At 52.4% G+C, this 23,125-nt stretch overlaps 2 protein-coding genes across 6 annotated transcripts in view; one reads left to right on the forward strand and one right to left on the reverse strand.

Annotated features, from left to right (window-relative positions):
• The window catches only part of SLC48A1 (solute carrier family 48 member 1), a 28,891-nt gene extending 7,737 nt beyond the window's left edge, over positions 1-21,154 (reverse strand). Inside the window, exons 1-3 of one of the 2 annotated variants that reach the window (XM_030816692.1) lie at positions 20,986-21,154; positions 19,090-19,300; positions 14,585-14,770 (exon numbers count right to left, since the gene is read on the reverse strand). In XM_030816692.1, coding sequence (XP_030672552.1) covers positions 14,585-14,770; positions 19,090-19,153 — 250 coding nt within the window. In that variant the 5' untranslated portion in view covers positions 19,154-19,300; positions 20,986-21,154. Of the gene's footprint in view, positions 1-1,536; positions 1,810-14,584; positions 14,771-19,089; positions 19,301-20,985 lie in introns of those variants that run through there. The other variant, XM_003252235.4, reaches the window with a different exon arrangement.
• RAPGEF3 (Rap guanine nucleotide exchange factor 3) overlaps positions 15,904-23,125 on the forward strand; it is a 30,928-nt gene continuing 23,706 nt past the window's right edge. For 2 of the 4 annotated variants that reach the window (XR_004031263.1, XM_030816684.1), the window contains exons 1-3: positions 16,126-16,459; positions 16,800-17,150; positions 23,047-23,100. Coding sequence is in view for 2 of the 4 variants with exons in the window: in XM_030816684.1 (XP_030672544.1) it covers positions 16,454-16,459; positions 16,800-17,150; positions 23,047-23,100 (411 nt within the window). In the remaining 2 variants the exon portion in view is untranslated. Of the gene's footprint in view, positions 16,460-16,799; positions 17,151-23,046; positions 23,101-23,125 lie in introns of those variants that run through there. The other 2 variants (XM_030816685.1, XM_030816686.1) reach the window with 2 other exon arrangements.

Here is a 23,125-nt window from a genome sequence, read left to right on the forward strand (position 1 = left end):
TTCTCTCGCCTTCGGACTTAGCAATGCAATCATAGGGCTCTGACGCCGCCTTCCAGAGGGGAAAGCAACAGGGCCAATAGGAAACAAAAAAGTGGCAGGGAGAAGTGAACCTTGAAAAACATGGAGGGTGGCGGGGTGCAGAGGGGAAAGGAACTAGGGCTCTGTAGATAATGCGCAGAGATGGGCCAGTTGTCCTCAGGATCCCACAGGTGGTGAGGCAGCTGGGCAGGCAGAGAACACCCTAGCCAGGGTGCCCACCCCCCCCTTCTTGGTGACCCAGTGCTTTGCTGACATTGTGTAGGGTGGGGCCGTGTATGCCCCTCTTCTAAGGCATTAACCCCACCTCATGCTGCGACTCTACCCAGGGATGGCACTCAGCACGTCCTGTGGCAGTGAGTAAATTGGTTATTTTTAGTTATTCCATTTAGGGTTCTTTTGGCAGAGGATTTTAGCAATGGAATATGATCATCATATGTAAAAGTATTATCCTTATACGTATTTTCTTCCCAAAGTCCTTTCCCACACATATTATTTCATGTAGCTGTGTAATCCCGGGTAAGCAATTTATTTAACTTCAGGCCTCAGTTTCCTTATCTGTAAAATGGACATAATAGTAAGGCCTACTTCATGAGACTAATGTAAGGATTAAATGAAATAAGGGAAGCAGGTTGCTTAACATAGTACCTGACACATAGAAAGCATTTTTTAAAATGTTAGAAAGTAGAGATAATATTTTTCATCTTCATACCAATTCTATGGCACAGAGAGGTTAAACTGTAAGCCCAAATGTGCACAGCAAGGAGCACTGGTCAGCCCAGAGTCCCCATCAGAAGCACAGAAAAGGGCGGCTGGGCTGCAGGATTTGGCAGACCTTGGCTGAGGAGCCACGGCAGACGGGTGGCAAAAAGGCACCAACATGGGTGGAAAGAGAACGTCCAGTTTCTATGAGATCCCTAACGCGGTCCTCCCTGTGGGTCTCAGCAGAGGGATCTGCGGGGGAGCCCTCTAGAAGGAGGCAGATGGGCTTCCCTAGCCACCCCTAGCCCTCTTCCTTTCCCACTTCTTCCCTCTCTGCCCTCACCCAGCACCCAGGGAAGGGGCGCCCTGGGGGCAGGGGATCCCTCAGAACAAGCGTGTGTGTGTGTGTGTGTGTGTGTGTGTGTGTGTGTGCGCGTGTGTGTTTGGGGATAGGAGGGGACCAGCGCCGCGGGCGCGCGGAGGGGACACTGTCGTGGGGCAACTGGGCGGAGGGCGACAGGCAGTGTGCCGTGACAGATAACCCGAGCGACGCGGCAGGTCTGTGCAGCAGGCAGTGGCGGGCCGTCGGCACCCCCGGGTGGAGCCCGGGCGGGCATCGGGTCCCGGAGGCACCCAGGAATGCCCAGGAGCCCGGGCCCGCGTGGGGCCTGCCGCCGCCAACCGCCGTTTTCGAGTAAACACTCCACCACCCGCTCCGCGGGAAGCGTCCTGGAGCAGCTGACAGCGCCCGCCCCGCAGCCGCGCACCCGCCCCGCGCCGCCCAGCGTCCCGGGGTACCTGCGAGCCCTCCCATGGCCGCGGTCCCCGGCTGTCGATAGACCACCGTCCAGACGAGGAAGATGGAGAAGCCGGCCACGGAGCTGATGCCGGAGTAGGCGGCGCGGAGGCCGAGCTGCAGCCGGGACGGGGCCATGGGGCTGCGGCGCCGGGCGGGCCGAGGGCGAACGCGGCCGAGAGTCACAGGTGCAGGGCCCGAAGCCGCCAGCCGGAGCCGCGGGAGCCGCCAGAGCAGCCGGCGCCCCGCGCTCCGCCCCCGGCCCGCCCCCCGCGCCGCCGGCACAGCGCCCTCCCCGGCCGGAGGCCGCCCGCGCCCGGAACCGCAGACGCCACCGCCGCTTCGCGAAGCCGCCGTGTCGTTTGGGGGATGCCTGTTAAAAAGGCAGATTCCTGGGCCCATCCCCAGACCTGCCGTGTCAGGATAGTTGGACCTTGGAAGGGACCGGAAATATGCCTTTATACGAGCCAGCCGCGGGGATTAAAAATCTTTACCTCTGAATAAGAGGCGTATTTTCGTTTAAAATTAAAATTTAAATTTCTTGTTAAAAATTAATATGTAAAACTTAAGAAATATTAGAGTACGCTGTGAATAGAATTCCTTCCTCCCGTCCTTCTATCAACCAGGTTCCCTCCCACCATATCATAACGGATTTCTCCACACACTGAAGTCTGGGAACCCCTGCGACCATCACCTTCTGACTGCAAACACTCTATCCTCACGCACAGCTCCCCACAAATCCCTACTTTTTTTTTTTTTTTTTTTTTTTAACAGAGTCTCACTCTGTTGCCCAGGCTGGAGTACAGTGGCGCCATCATAGCTCCGCATCCTCCAACACCTGGATTCAAGCAGTGCTCTCACCTCAGCCTTCCAAGCAGCCAGGACTACAGGTGTGTGCCATCACGCCTGGCTAGTATTTTTTGTTATTTATTTTTTGTAGAGATGGGGTCCCGCTATGTTGCCCAGGCTGGTCCCCAACTCCTGGCCTCAAGCTGTCTTCCCACCTCGGCCTCCCAAAGCGCTAGAATTACAGGCTTGAGCCACTGCAACCGACCTCACCTTTCCTTTTAACGGCACAAGCCTCATCCTCCAAAGCCCTCACCCGGACCCTGGGGATCATACCATTGTAAGGAAGAGACTGATCTGTAGCAGCACTGAGCTCCCACGTTGAGCCCAGTTTCCGGCCGGGAGCTGGAGGGAAAATCCCGGCACAATAACAAGGGCTCTGCCACAGCACTGAGGATCTACATGGGGAGGCCCATCATATACCTGCACAAAACATAACCAATACCCCTTGCATTCGTTTTTTTTTTTTTTTTTTTTTTTTTTTTTTTTTTTTTTTTGCTGCTGTAACAAATTACCACGAATTTACTGACTTAAAATAACACAAACTTCTTATTTTACAGTTCTGTAGGTCAGGAGTCCAAATAATGGTCTCACTGGGCTAAAATCAAGGGGACATCAGGGTTGCCTTGTTTCTGGAGGCTCTGGGGGAAAATCAGTTTCCTTGACTTTTTTTTTTTTGAGACGGAGTCTTGCTCTGTCACCCAGGCTAGAGTGCAGTGGCACGATCTCAGCTCACTGCAGTCTCTGCCTCCTGGGTTCAGGTGATTCTCCTGTTTCAGCCTCCTGAGAAGCTGGGATGACACGCTTCCACCACTACACCCAGCTAATTTTTGTATTTTTAGTAAAGATGGGGTTTCACCGTGTTGGCCAGGCTGGTCTCGAACTCCTGACCTCAGGTGATCCGCCCACCTCAGCCTCCCAAAGTGCTGGGATTACAGGCGTGAGCCCACCGTGCCCGGCCACCTTTTCCAGCTTCTAGAGTGAGGCTACCCACATGCCTTAACTCCCTCTTCCTCCTTTTCCCTTCTAAGGACCCCTGTGATTGAGGGGATAGTCCAGGATAATCTCCCCATCACAAGATCCTTAATTTCATCACATCAGCAAAATAAATCCCTTTGCCGTGGAAGGTGACATATTCATAGGTTCTGGGATGAGGACGTGGACATCTTTGGGGGCCATTATTATCCCACCCACCACACCCTCTCTGGAACATAAACTTCATGAGCAGGGACGGTGCCAGTTTTGTTCACATCAGCATCTGAAAGCGTGCCTGGCATATAATGACCCCTTAATAAATGTTTGTTGAATAGGTGAATGTGAGTGAATGAAGGTAAGAATAAAATTAGAAAAGCAATTATACACAAGGAATCTAGACAGGGTGTGCTTAATTGCCAAACAAGGGATGTAAACCAGTGTTAAGCACATTTGCCTCACTCTAGAATAATCTGGGAGCTTCTTTAAAAATAAAAAAATAAACCCAGCCCCACCCCTGCCTATTAAATTTTGAATCTTGGAGTGTGTATTTTAATGAGAAGTGATGCCAAGGCTGTGAGCTCAGCACCAGCCCTCCTTTAGGAGCCGCTGGTGGAGAGTAAGTGCTGGTCCTGTGGAGGAGGGAGCAAGCCCCATGGTCCGGAGTGCATTGCCATGGATGGCTTCAGAGCTGGCCAGGATGGACAGTACTCCAGGCAGTGGGAACCGCCTGTGTGATGGCCCAGAGGAAGGAAATAACACGGCTGCTTTGGGAAACCGTAAGTCGTTTGTGGCTGGAATGTCAAGTTTGAAGGTAGAGTAGCGGGTTTGGAGATTAGAAAGGTTCTGAACATAAAGGGCCTTGAATGCTCTGTTAAGAAGTCTGTCCCCCTCCCCTTGGGGCTGGGGGAGAAAACTTACAATTCTGTGTTTCAGAACTATGGCCAGAGTAATAGAGTGAAGGCGAACTGCCTGTGAAACACTAGAAGCAGAGAGATGAGTTGGGCAAGTTTCACCCCACAGCGCTTTAATTACCAGGTCTTTAAAACGGAGACTGCAGTAACACCTACTTCAAAGTGTTGTGATGAGGAGTGCCTGGAAGAGTGCCTAGCGCATGGCAGATACTCAATAAACGTCAGGAAGTAGAATTAGTAGCAGCAGAAGGGTGCCATGGCAAGAGAGGATGAGGGGCTTCAGAGTTGGTCCAGGCAGAAGCAGTGAGAATGGAAGAGACGAGACTGCTTCAAGAGCTATTTCGGCTATCTGAACCTAAAGGTCAGGGGAAAATTCATTAGCTGAGCAGACAGAAGGAGGAGAGCAAAAATATTATGAGTGGACATATTAGGAGTATGGGAGAGCAGTGAGCAAGCTTGCTGTGCTGGAAAGTGAGATTGTGCAAGAAAAGGAAGAGAAATAATTATGTAACAGTAGTACTAGACCAGGTTGTACAAGGCTAAGGGCAGGCTTAAACGTTTTTTAAATTGCAGAAACAGTAAAGAACTATTGCAGAGCATTAGACTCAGGTGGGGTCAGAGGCCTAGCTTCACCATTTGCTGTGACCATGGGCAAGTGCCCCTAACTCACAGATGTCCAATCCAATTGACTTTCTGCCTGGAAGAAAATATTCCATATCTGCACCCTCCATAGTGGTGGCCACTAATCACATGTGGCTATTGAATACTTGATATGTGACTAGTGTGATTGAAGAACTGAATTTTTAATTGTATTTAATTTAAATTAATTTAAATTTAATGTAGTTAATTTAATTTAGTTTTATTAATTTAAGTAGCTGCACATGACTAGTGGCTACCGTGTTAGCACAGCTAGAACCTCTCAGGACTCCTGTCCCTCCATCTGTACACAGGGAATGATGACGATACATCACAGGCTTATTACAAAGATCGAGATATATTGAGATACTACACTCAAAGTGCTCAACACAGTAATTCAACAAATTATTGCTGCTGCTGTTGAAATTGTTATTGTTTTTATTGAACAGGGATTGCATGACATAAGCCAAGTCTTAGGAAGATTAGTTCAACTATATTATCCAGTTAGATTTGATGGGGGAAAATTGCAGAGGATAAAGCATTCACAAGGTTATTTCAGTGGCAAGGTGTGAGAGAATTAAGATCTTATCCAGTGAAAGACCTTGAGAATGGGAAAGAATGGAATGATTGTTGAGCCATAAAGCACATGGGTGTGCACCACACATACATATCTTCTCATATCAGCTTCCTTCCAAGGTATTCTCAGAGAGCACACTCCCACCCCAGCCCAGGACAGACAGTACTGTGACCCCTACAAGACGCACAGCCATTCTGCCGGCCTGCCCCGGAAACTGCCAGTGCTCCACAACACACACCAACATTGTGTGTCTCTTTCTGGGCACAGGACCTCCCAAATTTGAACTACACTTCCCAGCTTCCTTGCAGTCAAATGCATGCCATGGGATCAGGTTCTGAACAATAGAATGAAGGCAGAAGCAATGTGTGGCATTTCTAGGCTGGGCTCATTTAAAAATCTCCCATACAGCCTGCATTCCCTCTTCTCATTCTGTGATGGTTTTAGAGGCCATATGTACCACATAATGGAAAGAACCTAGGCTTGAATGAATGGATGGAGCAGAGCTACCCCTGTCCCCTAGACCCTCACTGGACTATAGAACATGAGTGAGAAGTGTCAGTGGCTTTGTTACAGCTCAGTTGTTTGTTACAGCTAACCTTATTATCCTAATACATCATCCCTCATTCCACTGAAGTTCATCTAAACAGGTCCTATATAGATTACCCGTCTAAACCATCAATCCCTCTGAAGTCTCTTTTGAACTGGGTCCCACCAACACTAAGACAGATTTCTAACTCCCCATCTGCAGACATCCTGCCTGCTGACATTCCTTTCTCACTCCCCCCAGAAACACACATTCCAGACATATATTCTCCCACAATGCTAGGTCAAGGATACACCTACTGAGCTATCTTCCAGATGATTGAGTTTATTGGACATGTCAGGGCTTCCTCCTCTCTTCTTAATCCCCATGCAGAGAGACCTCTGATGTCCCTGGGGCATGTCCTTGTTTACTGTGGCTCAGACCCAAACCTAGGTGTTATCTCTGAGTCCTCCCTTTCCTCTGCTCCTACATCAAATTCATTACAAAATACAGTTCGATTTGCCCTGTCCTCTCTCTCCATTCCCTCTGCCACCCTAGTCCAGCCACCATCATCACCACCTACCTACCTGCAGCAGCCTCCCAGCTGGTCCTCCTCTGTTCATTCTTCCCCCTCTAATCCTCTCTCCACCCAGCAGCTGGAGCAATCTTTTAAAAATAATAACCATGGCCGGGTGAGGTGGTTCACGGCTGTAATCCCAGCACTTTGGGAGGCTGAGGTGGATGGATCACTTCAGGTCAGGAGTTCGAGGCCAGCCTGGCCAACATGGCAAAACTCATCTCTACTAAAAATACAAAAATTAACCAGGCGTGGTGGCACGTGCCTGTAATACCAGCTACTTGGGAGGCTGAGGCAGGAGAATCACTTGAACCTGGGAGGTGGAGGTTGCAGTGAGCCAAGATCGCACCACTCAACTCCAGCCTGGGCAACAGATTGAGACTCCACCTCAATAAAAAAAAATTTTAAATAAATAAATAAAAATAACAACCAGAACATGGTACTCCCCTGCTTCAATCACTCCAATAGCTTCCATAGCTTTTAGAGTAAATTGATCGGGGTCTTGCCAGCTCCAACCAGCCTTACCCACCCTTGCTTGTTTCACTTCAGACACATTCGCCTTTCTGTTTCTCAAACGTGCCACACTTGTTCCTGTCCCAGGTTTTGTGTGCTTTGTGCCCGGAAGGCTCTTCTCTGAGTGTTTATAAGATTGATCTCTCATCATTCAAGTCTCAGCTCAAATGTGACCTCCTCAGAGGATTCCTTGCTCTGTTTTATTTCCTCCTCCACAGCACTTATCATGACAAAAAGTTGTATTTTTACTTTCCACCCCTACTCCTGCTGTCCCTATTGGAATATAATCTCCAGGAAGGCAGGGTAACTGACTCCTCCTGATTCACTGGGGACTTTTCCAGTTTTACCACAAAAAGTTCCACGTCCCAGAAAACCCCTCAACATAGGGCAAACTATGATAGTTATTCACTTTATGTCTGCCTCGATCACTTCTGTATTCTCAGTGGCTAGTATAACGCCAGGTGCCTAGGTAGGAACTCAATAAATATTCAATACATATGAAAAGAAGGGCTGAATGTCCATAAAGAATACTTTGATCCTGGCCCTAGGGGGCAGCCTTCCCCAACCTTGTGCCTGAACAGACAGCTTTGCAGGTTGGGCTGGTAGCTTGTGTACATAGGTAGTGAGTTCCACAGGATTCTCCCTAGACCTTATGTGGTCCCCTTGCCACCCTCCCACCCCCCCACCCCAGCCCTTGTGGAGTTCACAGCTGAGGACCCTGGCTGTGGCAACCCGAGGCTGTGCCTGACACAGGTAGACTCCTTCACTCTCCCCATTCTATCCCACCCAGGCCCCCCTCCTGCAGCTTCGCCTTCCTCCTGAGGTCAGGCTTGTAGACCACAGAGCAGAAAGGGCTGTCCTAGACAGCAGCAGCAGGTGGCTGGCTGCAGCGGGGAGCTGGTCCCATCACCATGAATTCTAGGAGGTTGCAGGGAGGACTCAAATCTAAGGGTTACCTTGGACCCAGAATGCAGCTCCCCAGGGCTAGGGCTGCCTTCTGCCCCTTTAGAAGGGGTTCTCCTCAATTCTCAGGGCTAGAGTGAGACTGCTCAGAGTCTGGCTTCTCACTGAGACCCCATTTCCTCTGCCTGCCCACTGACAGCCTAGAGGTCTATGCAGAGGGCAGGATGGCAAGTGAGATGTGAGTGGAAACAGCAGGTCTTTGAACTCAGAAGCTAAGAAAGCATCAGAGGCAGGTGGCCTGGGGGGTCAGGGGGAGGAGAGGGGGATTACAGGTGCAGCTGCCTGGGGAGGGCACCATGAAGGAGCTGGGGCCCAGGCCTGCCTCCCTATCTTGGTGTTCTCTAGCGATCTCCATCTCCTGACCTGAACCCCCAATCACAGGTACCTGATCTGATTCTCTTTCACCTTTTACTGAGGGAGCTGTTGCTGGATGGGGAGGGCGGGGTGGATAAAGCCTGCAATTCACCTCCACAGGGACTTGGACTTGGGGGCAAATGGGGCTGACTGACTTCCTTGACTCCTTGGAAGCTGCCAGGGGCTGGAGAAGGGCAGGTTGCAGCACTGTGAGGAGTGAGAGAATAACAAGGCTTGAGGGCAGGAGGGGAGGGCATTAGCTCTTCCCCGAGGGAAAAGCCTGGCAGAGGGGTTCATCAATATTTGCCCTTTAGATCTGAGTTTGAGAACTGGCTTTACTGAATGAGAAAGTCACCATGGAGCCTTCATCAGTGCACGTGGGTCCCCCTCTAGTCCAGCTGCATGGGCACTGGGTGAAGGAAAAGACTAGAAATAAGGCTCTTACCTGTGCTTAGTCCAGAGCAGGGGCCCCAAGAATGGCACCCTAGAGAGACTTGAGTGGCCACATCTCATGATACTTCTTGGAAGAGGAAGGGTTGGACAAGAGATGGAGTAAGACAGTGGGAGGAACGGCAATTGGTCAAGAACTGGGTGGACAGGCCCCAGAAGGGAAAGACAGATCTTGGGAAGCTAAGAGGGAGGTGAGAAAAAGCCATGGCAGGAGGGGGAGAAACTTGGTTACTATTAATGCAGGAAACCTCTCCTGAGGGCCTTCTATGTATACGGCACTGACCACGCAAGGCACACATTTTTGAGTACAGCAGAGCGGCTCTCACCCTCTGGTAGCTAACATTCTCCTGGAGGAGGCAGCATGCAATGCTTGTGCAATGCTTTGATTTCAGTGTGGTGAGTGCCAGGCGTGTGGCAGAGAAATGACGCCCTGCAGGGGGAAGTCTGACACAGGCCAGGCCCTGAGGTGGGTGCAGAGCCAGACTCAGGGGCAGTGACAGGCCAGAAGCTGCCACTTTGCCTGGCCCCCAGGGCCCGCAGGCACCCTCAGCTGAGGCCCCAGGAGGCTGGGCTTGGGGAGAACTGAAGCAGTTGGGGAGATTAAGTCAGGATTCGGTCCAGCCCTGCAGTGTGTTAGGTGGAGCTCACGGACCAGGCTCCCCACTTCCACTAGAGGCAAAGCAGGCAAAGTGGCTAGAGCAGGAGGGGCTGAGGCTGAGGGGTGGGAAGGCAGAGCAGTAGGGCTGCCTCTCTATCCCCCGCAAGGCCTGAGGGGGGCCTGTGCCTTCTCTCAGGCAGAACTGCACTTTCCCTTACTTCTGTTTCCTTCTCTGGACCCCACTTTTCCGTTTCCTTCCCCACTTTTCTGTTTCCTTCTCTGGACCCCACTTTTCTATTTCCCTCTGTGGACCCCACTTTCTGTTTCTCTCTCTGGACCCCACTTTTCTGTTTCTCTCTCTGGATCCCACTTTTCTGTTTCTCTCTCCAGACCCTCATCTTTGTACCCTCCCCTAATTTTTTTTTTTTTGAGACAGAGTCTCGCTCTGTTGCCCAGGCTGGAGTGCAGTGGTGCGATCTTGACTCACTGCAACCTCCGCCTTCTAGGTTCAAGCGATTCTCCTGCCTCAGCCTCCCGAGTAGCTGGGACTACAGGTGCACACCACCATGCCCAGCTAATTTTTGTATCTGTAGTAGAAACGGGGTTTCACCATGTTGGCCAGGATGGTCTTGATCTCTTGACCTCGTGATCCACCCGCCTCGGCCTCCCAAAGTGCTGCGATTACCGGCGTGAGCCACCGCACCTGGTCTAATTTCTTACCAAGTTCTCTCTGAAGGGAGGAAATGGGCAGTAGATCTGATGCCAGGAAAACTTTGGCCTATTCGGTTTCCTCTCTGACCCCAGCACTTCCAGAGTGGGATTTGGGGGTGGGATGGCTCTGCTCTGATGCTGGGAAGGGGACCTTAGCCCTAGCCTGTTTTCCTGGTTACCCACATCCTCCCCCTGCCCCCAGCCAGTGCTCTGGATCCAGCCTGACTGACCAGGCCTGAGAGACAGAACTGGGCATCTCCTAAGCAGGGGCCAGGGCTCTGCTAGGATCCCTCTTTCAGGCTCCTGCAGTCGCCCCTACCAAGACTCTGAAACAAAAGGACAAAGTGGGCACAGGGTTTGAGTCCTGAACAGAGCCGTGGGCCCGGGATGAGTTGGAAGATGGGAGCACTTAAGACAGAGGTTTTGGGAAGGCTGGGAAAGTTGCAAAGAGGGGAGTGGTGGGAGGTAGTAGGTAGTGTGGGTGTTCAGCCTCAGAACAGAATACAGGGGTGAGGAGAAAAGTGACTCTTAGGGAAAGTGGCCATGACTGGAATGGGGCAGCCACTGCAGAACACTGATCACTCAAGGTCAGATGCAGTGTCTCCTGGGACCCACACAAGACACACACACACACACCACACACACACACACACTCTCTCTCTCTCTCACTCTCTCCTTGAGAAGCAGAAGTTGGGGGAGAAAGCAGTTACTCGTTTCTATACATTCCTGTAACAGTAAACTTGCCGGGAGGCAGGCTGCTTCCCTCCCTTCTAGGGGCATCTCCAGCCCTGCCCGTCTTCGCCTGCTCTTCTGGCTTCTCTCACCCTGTCCCCACCCTCCAGCCCAGCATCACCACCTCAGGTCTGTTCAGCGACTGTTTCCTCATCTCCGCCATGCATGGCTAGCTTGAGCACCAGCCAGAGGAATGTGCCTCCAAGAGAGTGTGGGGTTCCTGCTTTCGCCTCTGCAACTTCCTGCAGCTCCCAGCCCTGACTGTGAGCCCCAGCTTGCCCACATCGGCCTCCTAGAGGAGGCAGGAGCCCATCCCTCCTCTCCCTCCCATCACTGTCATAAGTGGCTCATGAGTGACTGGTTGTGACCTGTTAGTCCTAGGAAGGTTTGGCTTGGTGCCCATCAAGGCTCCAGCTCCCTGCCCCTGCCCCCCACCCCAGGAATGGGCAAGGGAGGAGATGGAGGAACTGAACTGGAACCGCCCTTGGGGAATGGAGCGGGGGCAAGAGTCAGAGGGCCTTAAACCATGCAGAGCCAGGAGGTAGAGTCCAGAGGAGGATACCTGGCTCTCTGCTCAATCTCTTCCCACTGTTGACCAACCATAGGCAAGGTCGACTCCTAGGGGTATTGTGGGAGGCTCAGCTGCAGGCCAAGGTCCTGGCACAGCCCTTATATCCCCTACAGCTTTATCTCCCAGCTGGCCTCCAAGCTGGCCATTTCCCGCAATCCCATGGGAGGCCTATTAGTGAAATTTTCTGCCATCCTCCCTCTCTCCATCCCACCAATCACCCTCAAATGTCACGGCTGAGCCTTGTGAACAAAGTTGACAGCACAGGATAGAGGAGAAATGAGTAGGAGACAAGAAGGCAGCAAGGAGGGAGGGAGAGATGGCATGAAAGGCCTTGAAATTGAACTGGGAAACTAGCTCCTCTCCCTTCCTCCCTGCTGAGGCTACGGGCCCATAGCAGGCACCGGCTGACTGCCCACTGTTCCTGTTCATTTCATTTCCACCCGTAATCATTAAGCATCAGCTTCATGCCAGACACTGTGCCGGGGAGGGAGAGCCAATCAGATTAGTGTGTTAGGGAGATCAACGATAATTCCAATAGGCTCTGGGGCCCTGAAGATTTGGGACAGTGTCTGCTGCTCAGTTTGAGCTCTCTAGTTTACAGCAAAGTTCCCCGGCACCTGCAGTAAATGTTGTTGAATGAATTCAAGATTTCTTGAAGATTCTTGTGGCATTGCATAGTAAGGACTGAGCGAGGCAAGGGTGATAGTAGCAATCGGGGCAGGAGGTAGCAGTGCACAATGGTGTTTAGGAATATGGACTCTGCAGTTAGACTGCCTGAGTCTGGCTGTACTACTTATTAACTACATGACCTTGGGAAAGTTACTTCGTCTCCCTGTGACTCAGTTTCCTCACTTGCAAATAGGAATTGTTCTGAGGATAAAAAGATGTATATAAAGTGACTAACATAGTATTCTGCACATAGTAAATACTGGAAGAGACCATTATTGGGCTAGAACAGTTGCAGCGGGCATAACAGAGAGATGCAAGAGATGCTTCACTGGTTGAATCAACCTGACTTGGTGGCTGGCCGGATGTGGGAGAAGGAGGAATGCAGGGTATCAGGCTCCTTGCTTAGGCAGTGGTGGGGTTTGGGAACAGGGAGCTGGGAGAGGCAGAGCAGGAGGAGAGGCCCCCTGGGGCAGGAAGGGAGTATGAGGTTCCCGTGAAGATCCAGGAAACTATGGGCTCAGCTTGTGTAGTGCTCAGCAAAGAGGCAGAGGTGGGGAAAATCAAGCCCAGAGTCCAAGCCTGGTCTGAGAAGCCCCCTTCACCTTCCCACCCTCCTGAGCTATCCATGGGAGCCGCTGCCACCTGCTTGAAGGGAATGGGGGAGGGTTCAAGGAAGTCTGTGCTCTGGCAGGAGCTCACTGTCCGAGTAGAGCGTATTAAGGGGTCCTGCTGTTTAGTTTCCATCATCTGTACCAAGGTGTGGGCAAATGGCTGTGGATATGAGTTTTTCCCCCTTTATAGGAGCTGTCAGTATGTTTCAGAGGCAGGACTGCAGAGTGGTAAAACACACAGGGTAGAAACCACCTGGGCAGAGTCACTCATGGCTCTACCACTTCCTACTGTGGGACCTTGGGCAAGTCATTTAACCTCTTTGTGTCTCAGGTCCCTCATCTGTAAAATGGGATAACAATAATAACAACCTTATCTAATAGGGTTGTTGTGACAATTCAATCAGTGAATATATATAAAGTATTAAGAACAGGGCGTGGTGCATGTTGACTATTGTTATTATTATTTATCTGTCTTAACACACCTGCCAAGCATTTAATGACAGTCACAGGAGTGTGGAGGCGGTATCAGGACATGGCATGATTGTTATCCTCTTGCCTGGATGTGCTCCTCAGACACATTCCCAGTCCTCTGCCCCTTCTAGGCCTCAGCCTTGATGGATATCTGCTGAGCAGTAATTCTACTGGCCGGTCCCCATCCAGGGATCTTGAGAAGGCAAAAACCTGCCCTGTCATCTGCTTTGATGGCGGGCTGGGGGCCTTGCTGTTAGAGATAGGACAAGCTAGAAATGGGACACATAAAGATCTACTCCCTATGATCTCCCCAGGCTAGGAGCCAATAGGTAATCACCCCAGGCCCTCTTCTCAATCTCCCCAGAGAGGGGGAATGAAAAAGAGATGGAAGAAAGAAAGGCAAGAGTAGTGTTGAAGGGGAACATAGGTGGGGGAGTGGGTTTGGGACAGTTTCATTTTCACTGATTTGAGTGACTTTCTTCCAATCCTTGGCTCCCTGAGGTTCCCCGAAACCTCAACACAAACATATTCGATTTCCCCCCTCCTTTTTTTTTTTTTTTTTTTGAGATGGAGTCTCGCTCTGTCGCCCAGGCTGGAGTGCAGTGGCGTGATCTTGGCTCACTGCAACCTTCGCCTCCCGGGTCCAAGGAATTCTCCTGCCTCAGCCTCCTGAGTAGCTGGGATTCCAGGTGCATGCCACCACACCTGGCTAATTTTTGTATTTTTAGTAGAGATGGTTTCACCATGTTGGTCAGGCTGGTCTTGAACTCCTGACCTCATGATCCACCCCCACCTCAGCCTCCCAAGGTGTTGGGATTACAGGCGTGAGCCATCGTGCCTGGCCTCAATTTCCCTTTTTTGAGTAGACTCTCGTAGGCAGTCTAGTCTACATTAGAAGAACAAATAGAATACATACAGAGTATACGCAGTATACCATGGGGAGTACGTGGAGACAGACAACCTGGATTCATGCCCCAGCTCCACCATTTACTACCTGTGTGACTTTGGCAATTTACTTAATATCCCTGAGCCTCAGTTTCCCCATCTGTCATGTGAGGATAACAGAAGTACATACCTCACAGGATCGTGGCAGGGATTAAACACATGGAAAGCACTTGAAAGAGTGCTGGCACATGATTAGCTTTTGTGGTTCTGCTGAAATGTCTACAGGTATACAAGTGTCCTGCCTCACTCCCCAGCATCTTTCCCACCTGCCCAGAGTAAGGGCAGCAAGAATAGGAAATAGGGGACCCCTTTGTGCCAGTCTCAGGAAGCCTTCCTGCAAGAACTTCTAGGCCAGGGCACTGGCCCCAGCAACCCGAAACTCATGACTCCATCCCCCTAACTCTTCCCCATGCATACCTGTGGCTCCCAACTTGTCATCCTTTCCTGCCAGTTTCCAGGTTGCTCTTCCTTCTTCCAAATTACCAGAACTTGGTTGAATGGATTTGGGTCTGAGGTCAGATTCATTCTCAGGCTTTCTTCCTTCCCCGGAGAGGCATTTAAAACTCCACCAGCGTTTCTTAATGTGTGGACACAGCAGATGACCTGGGGTGTTTGTTCAAAATACAGATTTTCCATTTCATGCCAATAGGATTGAATATGAATTGCTGGGGACAGAGCCTGCATTTTAGTAAGCTTCTGGGAAACACTTTTTATATATGTATACATTAAAAATGAGATTTTAATCACAATTAAAATTTCTCTCCCCACTTTCAAGAAAATAATAATTGGTGGAGGATGAGGGCTTGGCATCCCAAAATTGGGTGTATAGGCTTCTTAGAGCTACTTCTTCCCAGTCTTCTCCCCACTTTCAAGAAAATAATCATAGTGGAGGATGGGGGCTTGGCATCCCAAAATTGGGGTATAGGCTTTTTAGAGATACTTCTTCCCAGTCTGGGCTGGCTCAACAGCAAAGGGAAAAGGGAAGAGAAGGGGCAAAAAGTCCTAAAACGCGAGGGGCGGGGCGTTTGCCTCCTTCCAAACCCTCATTATCGTCCTGAGCGATTACGGGGCGCCACGCGAGTCGCTGTCCCCGGCCACTGTCTCTCCACCCTCTCGGGAGTGGGGCGAAGAGGCCCGCGCTGGGCCATTTGCACAGTGGTGGAAACTGAGGCCCAGGGAGGCGTGGGGCCTCGGTAGCAAGCCTGCTTAGCAGGGCGCGCTGGAATTCCCGGTCTCTGCCTCAACCTACCTGGCCACCAGGGAGCGCGCGGTAGGGGGCGTGGTACTCGAACACCTTCTGCTCCCCTGGAAGCTCTGCCACAACCCCAATCTCCTCTTAGGGCCCCTATCCGTTCTGGAGAGCAGTCCTTCCTCTCCAGCCTCAGTTTCCTCAACTGCTCCCGGTGTGTGTGTGCTGGGGCAGGGGGCAGGGGGCAGTGGGGCGTGGGTCGGGGAACGGAACTGTGGGAGGCAAGGCAGCGGGATTCCCCGCGGGAAAGCCGCCTAGTCCCTCCCCCGGGCGGCTGGAGACCCTGAACCGAAACAGGAGGCAGACACCCCCGGCCGGGAAGCGGCCCCAGCCCGGATTTCCCTCCCGGGTGGGGCCGCAATGACTCACCCCCTCCCCCCTTTCCCCGGTTTCCTTGTTTGCATTTCTCCTCCCGGCCACGTGGCGGCCAGTGCAGCCACTCACCGCCGGATCCCCGACACCCCGGCCGTTGCGGCCTACTCCACACACCTCGGGGCCGCTCCTGCCCCCCGGGGATGCTCTGGGCTCAGGCGGATGTCCACTCTAGTACCCCCGGGTGCGGACTCCAAAGCCTGCCGGTGCCCGCCCCCTTCCCCTGCGCTGTCCTCTACCGTAAGGCAGGGCGCCTCCACCCCGCCCCCTCCGCCAGTCCCGGGGAGGGGAAGGGGGCGGGCAGCGCAGGGGGTGTGACAGCTCCCGCCCGGACCGGTGCCAGCGCAGCCTTGCTTCAGCGCCCGGTGCCAGCTGGCTCCTTCATCTGGGACGAAGGCGGAGGCTTGGGTCTCCTTGTCGCCGGTGGCTGGGTGGCGTCCCCCCACCACGCCCCCACCCCTCTACTCACCCAAGAGGAGACTCTCCACCGAGCCCTGCATCCTGCTGCCCTGGCAGCCAGTCCAGCTAGGCACTGGCCCAGTTCGCTATACCTGGACTTACCCACTGGCACCCTCCGGATCCCCTTATCAAAGCTGATGGGGGTCGCCGGGGACCCCCCAGCCTTTTGCTAGAGCCTGCACAGCTGTGCGAGCTTGAAAAGAAACATGAAGGTGGGTAAGGTGGGGTCAGGGTTGAGGAGGAGCAGGAGAGGGCGGGAGAGGAAGCTGACACGGTGGGGAGTTTGGGTGGGAGAGAGAGGGTTAGCCAGGGCTGAGGAGGAGGGGAGAAGGGTTTGAGCCGAAGCTGCATTTCTGGGAGACCTAGTGAATCTATAGCTACATGCTGGGAGGTGGTGGAGATCCCTGCAGGGGCATGGGCATGGGCAGTGAGATGGGACAGAATTCCAAAGAGGACTAAGAAGGGCCTGATCTTTTCCAAGAGCCAGCTGGAGACCCCTAAGTGCGCCAGACCGGCAGGCCCCAGTGAAGGTCTTCCTGTTCCTCCCCCCAGCTCCTGGCAGGGTTGCAGCACCTCCGCCTGACCAGTCCAGAGGACTCTGAGGAAGTAGTTCTGCCTGGGGCAGTTGTACTGTGGTCCAGCCGCCCCAGTCGCGTCCCATGGCTGTCCACTTTCCTCCCCGTGTCACAGGTGGGCTGGCCAGGTGAGAGCTGCTGGCAGGTGGGCCTGGCTGTGGAGGAGAGCCCAGCTCTGGGAGCCCCGCGGGTGGGAGCCCCCCCTGACGTGGTGCCGGAGGGGACACTACTCAACATGGTGTTGAGGAGGATGCACCGGCCCCGAAGCTGCTCCTACCAGCTGCTGCTGGAGCACCAGCGTCCGAGCTGCATCCAGGGGCTGCGCTGGGTGAGTACCTTTCACCTGCCCAGGTGCCAGGGCCAGTACCAGGGCTAGAGGGGGGCCTAGATTGTTGCTTGGCATGGTGCTGGTGGCCCAGCTTGCTCTGGGGGTGTGGAGTGGTACAGCTGCCGTGGACAGTGGGTCAGGAAGCTTGTCTGCAGTGTGCGTGTGTGGCTCACACAGCTGCAACGTGTGTGTGTGTGTGTTCTGCCCAAATGTCCCTGTTCGGGCATGGGGGGAAGAGGAAAGGGATTTGTTGTTTATCTGTCACCTCAGTGAGCCGGCATTGAATTAGGTACTTGTGTGTTCTCTCCAGGTGAAGGTGGGAGGTATGGGGGCCGCCGGGTCAATGGGTTGGAGTGAGGTAAGCTTGGTTACAGTTCTGGGTGTGTCACCGTGGCAACATTCTCCTTTAGTGAGTTACTGAACTGTGCTAATTCTGCGTTTTGGTCTTAGGGTGAGGTGATCATGTGGACACTGCTTGGTACCTGCCTTTGGGGGACTCGGGGAAGAATTCTGAGACATTCGGAGAATCTGAGATGACCAAAGTGCCCTTTGCTAGTGAGAAACATCTCTGGACCTGAAAGAATGAAGGAGAGAGCAGGAAGGGGAAAGAATGGTGGGATTTGGGAGGCAAGATAATGGCTGTACTATCCAAATCAGCAGAGAAGCTATCCCCAACCATCCAGACTAAATAGAGTAGCTTAGCTTGAGATTCAGTTATGTCTCTACTGCATGTGTCCACCCAGGTTTCGCTATGTTGCCTAGGCAGGTCTTGAACTCCTAGGCCCAAGCAATCCGCCTGCCTTGGCCTCCCAAAGTGCTGGTATTACAGGCGTGACCCACTGCACTTGGCCGGGAAAGTTCATTTCTTTTTTCTTTTCTTTTTTTTTTTTTAACCAGAGTCTTCCTCTGTCACCAGGCTGGAGTGCAGTGATGCGATCTTGGCTCACTACAACCTCCACCTCCCAGGTTCAAGCGATTCTCCTGCCTCAGCCTCCTGAGTAGCTGGGGCTACAGTTGTGCGCCACCATGCCCAGCTAATTTTTGTATTTTTAGTAGAGATGGGGTTTCACCATATTGGCCAGGATGGTCTTGATCTCTTGACCTCATCATCTGCCCACCTCGCCCTCCCAAAGCGCTGAGATTACAGGCATGAGCCATCGTGCCTAGCCGAGAGTTCACTTCTTATTGGCAAGTCCTTTTGAGTAGAATAATCACCACCCTCTCCCTCCTTCCCCCTACCTTGCCCAACTGCCATTTACAGTGAGGCTGAGTTGAAAAAACTGAGACCTACCAAGATGAGGGGCTCCTCTTTGCAATCAGAACTGAGAGGAGAGTCCACGTGTCAGTCCTGGTAGAGCTGTTCTCTACTAGGGTCTTCCTCATCATGAGCCGGGGTCCTCCTCCGCTACCCCTCTGGCTCTCCGGCTCTCTGGGTCACTGGCTGTAACTATTGCCTGGAGCCAGTGGGCTGGAACCCTCCCTCCCTCCTTCCCTCTTAGGCTATAATTATTTGTGCATTTCCTGTCCCCTTCCCAGCTTGTGGAAGCAAGGTAGGGGGTAGGGAGAAGGTCAGGTGCCAGGACAATGAGGTCACTGGAGGATCCCCTGGGACCTGAAGTCTGGGAGGGAGTGGAGGAGTCCACCAAGCTGTCTCCTGACTCCCCACAGCCCCCAGAAATGAAGGGCTGGTGTGCATGGGAAGGCCAGAAAGGTGGGGGTGAAGCTTGCTGGAGTGTAAATGGGGTCAAAGGCACCGAAACAAGGCCCTTCCATGCCAGGTGGGCCTTGGTGACTAGAGGGAACTTAGATTTTTAGTGTTTAGAGGCAGGCAGCCACTCCCTCTTCTGATGACCATCTTTGGGGACTGGGGTGGGGAGGTTTCATTCCATCATGCCTATGTTTGAGAGGCTCTGGGTACCTGTGAAGCTGTACTTCTTACCTCTTAATGATGCCTTTAGCCCAGGGAAGGCTTCCATGAGGGAATGAGTGTCAGCTGTGAGCATGCATGCCCATGGTGAAGGGGTGGAGCCCGAGTCCCAGGAAGACAGCACTGCCAGTTATTGAGGCCAGACCTCCCTCTTCGAAAGCCAAGAGGAAAACCCATCAACCTCCCAGAGAAGAAGTCTGAAGACAGCTCTTTCTGTTCCTACCTAGACCAGGACAAGAGAAAATGAAAGCGGGTTACAGTAGGCGGGCTTGCAGTTAGATACAGACTAAGACCTAACAGCTATTGCAAAGGTGACACTGGAATGGGATGGAAGACCATTTTTGGAAAATAAGAGGGGGAGGTGAGATCTTGTCTGATGTCCAGGGGCAGGGGCAAGATCAGAGTGACCTCTGGTGGGTTCTACTAGTTCAGGGAAGTCTGAGATGATTCTCTTTGTGTAACTGTTCTTGGGGAAGTGGCCCTATTTTGTAACTCCGAGAACACACTTTCATTCAACCTATCCAAATAATAGTAGTAGCTAATAGTTATACAGTACTTATGTGCCAGACATTATTGAAAGAGGTTTGCCTTTATCATATCAAATAATTCTCACAACAGCCCTGTGAGATAGGTACTAATGTCATCATCTCCATTTTATAGATGTGAAAACGAAGCCACAGAGAGGTTAAGTGACAGGTTCAGAGTTACGCAGCTGCTAAGTGGTAAAGCTGGGCTTTGGTCCCAGGCAACCTGGCTGCAGAGTCCAAGCTCATAACCACATAACCACCATGCTGCACTTCTCTCTTGCTACAAACAGTAACTGACACCTTAAGGCATCATCCCAGCCCCATGCACCCTTCCCCTGTCCCACCACAAGCAGCCCTAGCTTGACACCTTAGCTATGGCCCAAGGGAACTGGTCTGACAGGTTCCCAGGCTGTCTGGCTCTGTGTCTGTCTCTCCAGCCTGGCTCTGACATTCAGTGACAGGGAGTGAGGGTGGGGCAGGCCACAGTGCTGGTGCCAGGGGAGTTAGCGCCTCCTCTTCCACCCTGAACCCTTTCTGTTCAGGAATGAGAGGGGGGAGTAGGTGAGGACCTTCACCTTGACCCGTATCAGCTGCTTCTTCCCAACTGAGAACCCTGAAACTGACACGGTATAGCATTTTTATTTTTTTTTTTTTATTTTTTTTTTGCACTGTGTCCTGGTAATAGGGCCCATCATGAAATAATAACATCTGATCAAGTCAACTAAATTTACTAAGTAGTTACTATGATCCAGGCACCATTCCAAGTACTTTATATTATTAACTTTTTGATCCTCATAACCTTATGTGATAGGTACTATTCTTATCATCAACCCCAGTTTACAGACGAGGAAACTGAAGCACTGAGAACTTCAGTAATCGGCACGAGCTCACACGACCAGATGGTAACACAAAAGCTAGGATTTGAACCCAAGCATCTGGCTGCAGAGCCCACACACTTGACCACTGCCCTTGAATAGCAGCCCTCTCTCCGCCCCATCCTAGAAAGTTGCCAGGCACACAAACATCCTGGGGGCACAGAGAGGGTAGAATAACAAACCTATCTACCTTTGTCTAACCCAGTGGTTTCCAAACTTACTTGCCCACGGAACTTGCCTGAAGGCAGAATACCTCTACTGTCTGTCTATAGCACAAAGCTGAGGAAACATGGGAACAGGCATAATGGAAGACGGTAGGGCGTAATGCTAAGAGCATGGCCTTTGGAATCAGACAGACATAGGTATGAATCCTGGTGCCCTTATTGACCAACAGTTAGGGCAGGTTGTAGAACCTTGGAGCTTTCTTTTCTCTAGCTGTGAAATAGGAAACAAATACCTACCTCTGGGTTCAGCACCAGTAGCAGCGTTATTCAGTAGAATCTTACCTTTCTAAATAGTTGTGTGATCTCTCTGGGCTTTTGCTTTCCTTGTCAAAATGAGAGGGATTCCTTAAAGTCCCTTCCTCAGTGCTCATGGGCCAGGGCCCATTCTCTGACCTGCATCCTCATCCCCTGGGGGAGGACAGGAAATGACCAGCCTGGCCACGTGACCCAGCCCCTCCCCTCCTAATGTGCCCTCTCCCAGGTCAGAATAATACCAGGAAGGGGGCTGGTGCTGGAGCCTGGGTTGTGGGCTCCAATGGGAGTTGGGGCAGGGACTGGGGCCACCTGGGCATTTTGATATGAACAACAAGTCATTAGCACTCAGGCACTGTTTGTTCCGACACAGGGGGCTGGCTGGGTAGCATTCCTGCCCTTCCTCCCTTCCCTGGCTCCTCCTCCTTCTCATTTCCTGTCGTTAAGTCTCCAGGGCTCTGTGTCTGGCACTGGGCTGGGCCCTATGACCCGGGCAGGGATACCCTTGGGACACCTAGTGACTTCTGCCCAGCCCTGGGCCAGGCGCCTGCGCATGCCAGACCTCAGGCCTCTGCTTGGGCACACCGTGCCAAGATGCCTGTGCCCAGGGCCCTGCCAGCACCAGGCCTGGTTGTACTGCAACTCCCCAGCAGGTCCTTTTCAGGGACCTGCGGCCAGATGGGAAGCTAGGAGAGAGGTGGCTGGTGAGGGGAGAGGAAAGGGGCAGGTGGGGTGGGTGTAGGGAGACTGAGAATGGGAGCACTTCTGGGTGGGAACATGAACTTCTCCACAGCCGTCTGGCTGTCCCAAGTATGCGCCACTGAGTTACACAAGGTACCTCACCCCCAGGCTTTTATTTCCTCGTAAGTGACAGAGGACAGACAATGCCTGCTATGCGTATTTCACATCTGATCCTATTTTACATGAGATCCAATGAAATCAAGGGGGTGGTTGTGCTTTGTAAACTGTAAAGTGCTTTGTAAACTGCAAAGTGAGCCCTTTGAGAGGGCTCGTAGACGGTAGAGCATCCTGTCCAGAGATGTCCGCAAACCCCAGGTTCTCACGTGGCAGGAAGAGAAGGGTCGTGAGGGGCTTTCATGGCCATTATTCCGGGGCATACAGGCCCGGGAGTTCCAAATGGCTTGATTGTTACAGGGCAAGGAATCCTTACTAAGCAGTGTTTCCGTGATAAAGTGCGTCTTCCTGAGCCAGTCCTGTGTACCACCAAGGACTCATTCACTCTCACAGGGCACGGGCTAGCAACATCTCAGAGAAGAAAGACGCTTTCCAGCAAGCAGCCCCACCCTAATGCCTCACAGATGAGTACTGGCTAACATGTGCATACAACTATATGCCAGGCAATGCTTTAAACATTCGATGTGTAGCAACTCATTTAATTCTCCCCAAACCTCATGGGTTGGTATTATTAGTGCTTTATGGATTTTATAGTTAAGGAAACTCAGGTAGGGAGGGAGAGGTTAAATCACTTGTTTCAGGTCACATCTGCGATCATTGGGGGAGCAGAGATTTTAATCCAGGAGCCTGGCTCCAGGGTTTGTGTTTTTAACTACCAGGCTGATCCGAGGCCCAGAGATGGCAAGAGACCTGCTCATGGGCCTGTGGAAGGGCACAGAACCTGGCTGGGGATCAGGCCTGTGACCCCAGCCCAGGAGCGGACGTTCCCAGGCCTCCTGAGCTGCTCACATCCTGGCTCCCATCTCACGGGGCTTCTTATCTCATGTCCTCATGCTCCTTCCAGCTCCCTCACTTCTTTCCCCCAACAGGGGCAGTTCACCTGGGGGTGCGGGCACCCCTGGGCCCTGAGTAAGCAGAATGGGTGTCTTAGGGCTCTCATCTGTAGGGAGGCAGTCCTTGGGTTGGGCTTGGTGATCCAGATGGCAGGGTGGGAAGAGGCAATGCCCGGGCACAGGGTGCTGAGTGAATATTTGTTTATTTGCTGAGTGAGTGCCCACATGGATGCATTTGGGGTTGGGGCCTAGGCAAGAGTGGGAGTGATGGGGGAGGGGAGGTGTCCAAGAGCTGGGCTTGAAGGCCTCACACTGATGTGCACGCTTTCCCTGCTGCCCCCAGACACCACTCACCAACAGTGAGGAGTCCCTGGATTTCAGCGAGAGCCTGGAGCAGGTAGAAGCCTGGGCGGGGTGGAGCT

The sequence above is a fragment of the Nomascus leucogenys genome, chromosome 8, assembly GCF_006542625.1.
Source record: "Nomascus leucogenys isolate Asia chromosome 8, Asia_NLE_v1, whole genome shotgun sequence".
In the NCBI taxonomy this organism is placed as follows: domain Eukaryota; kingdom Metazoa; phylum Chordata; class Mammalia; order Primates; family Hylobatidae; genus Nomascus; species Nomascus leucogenys.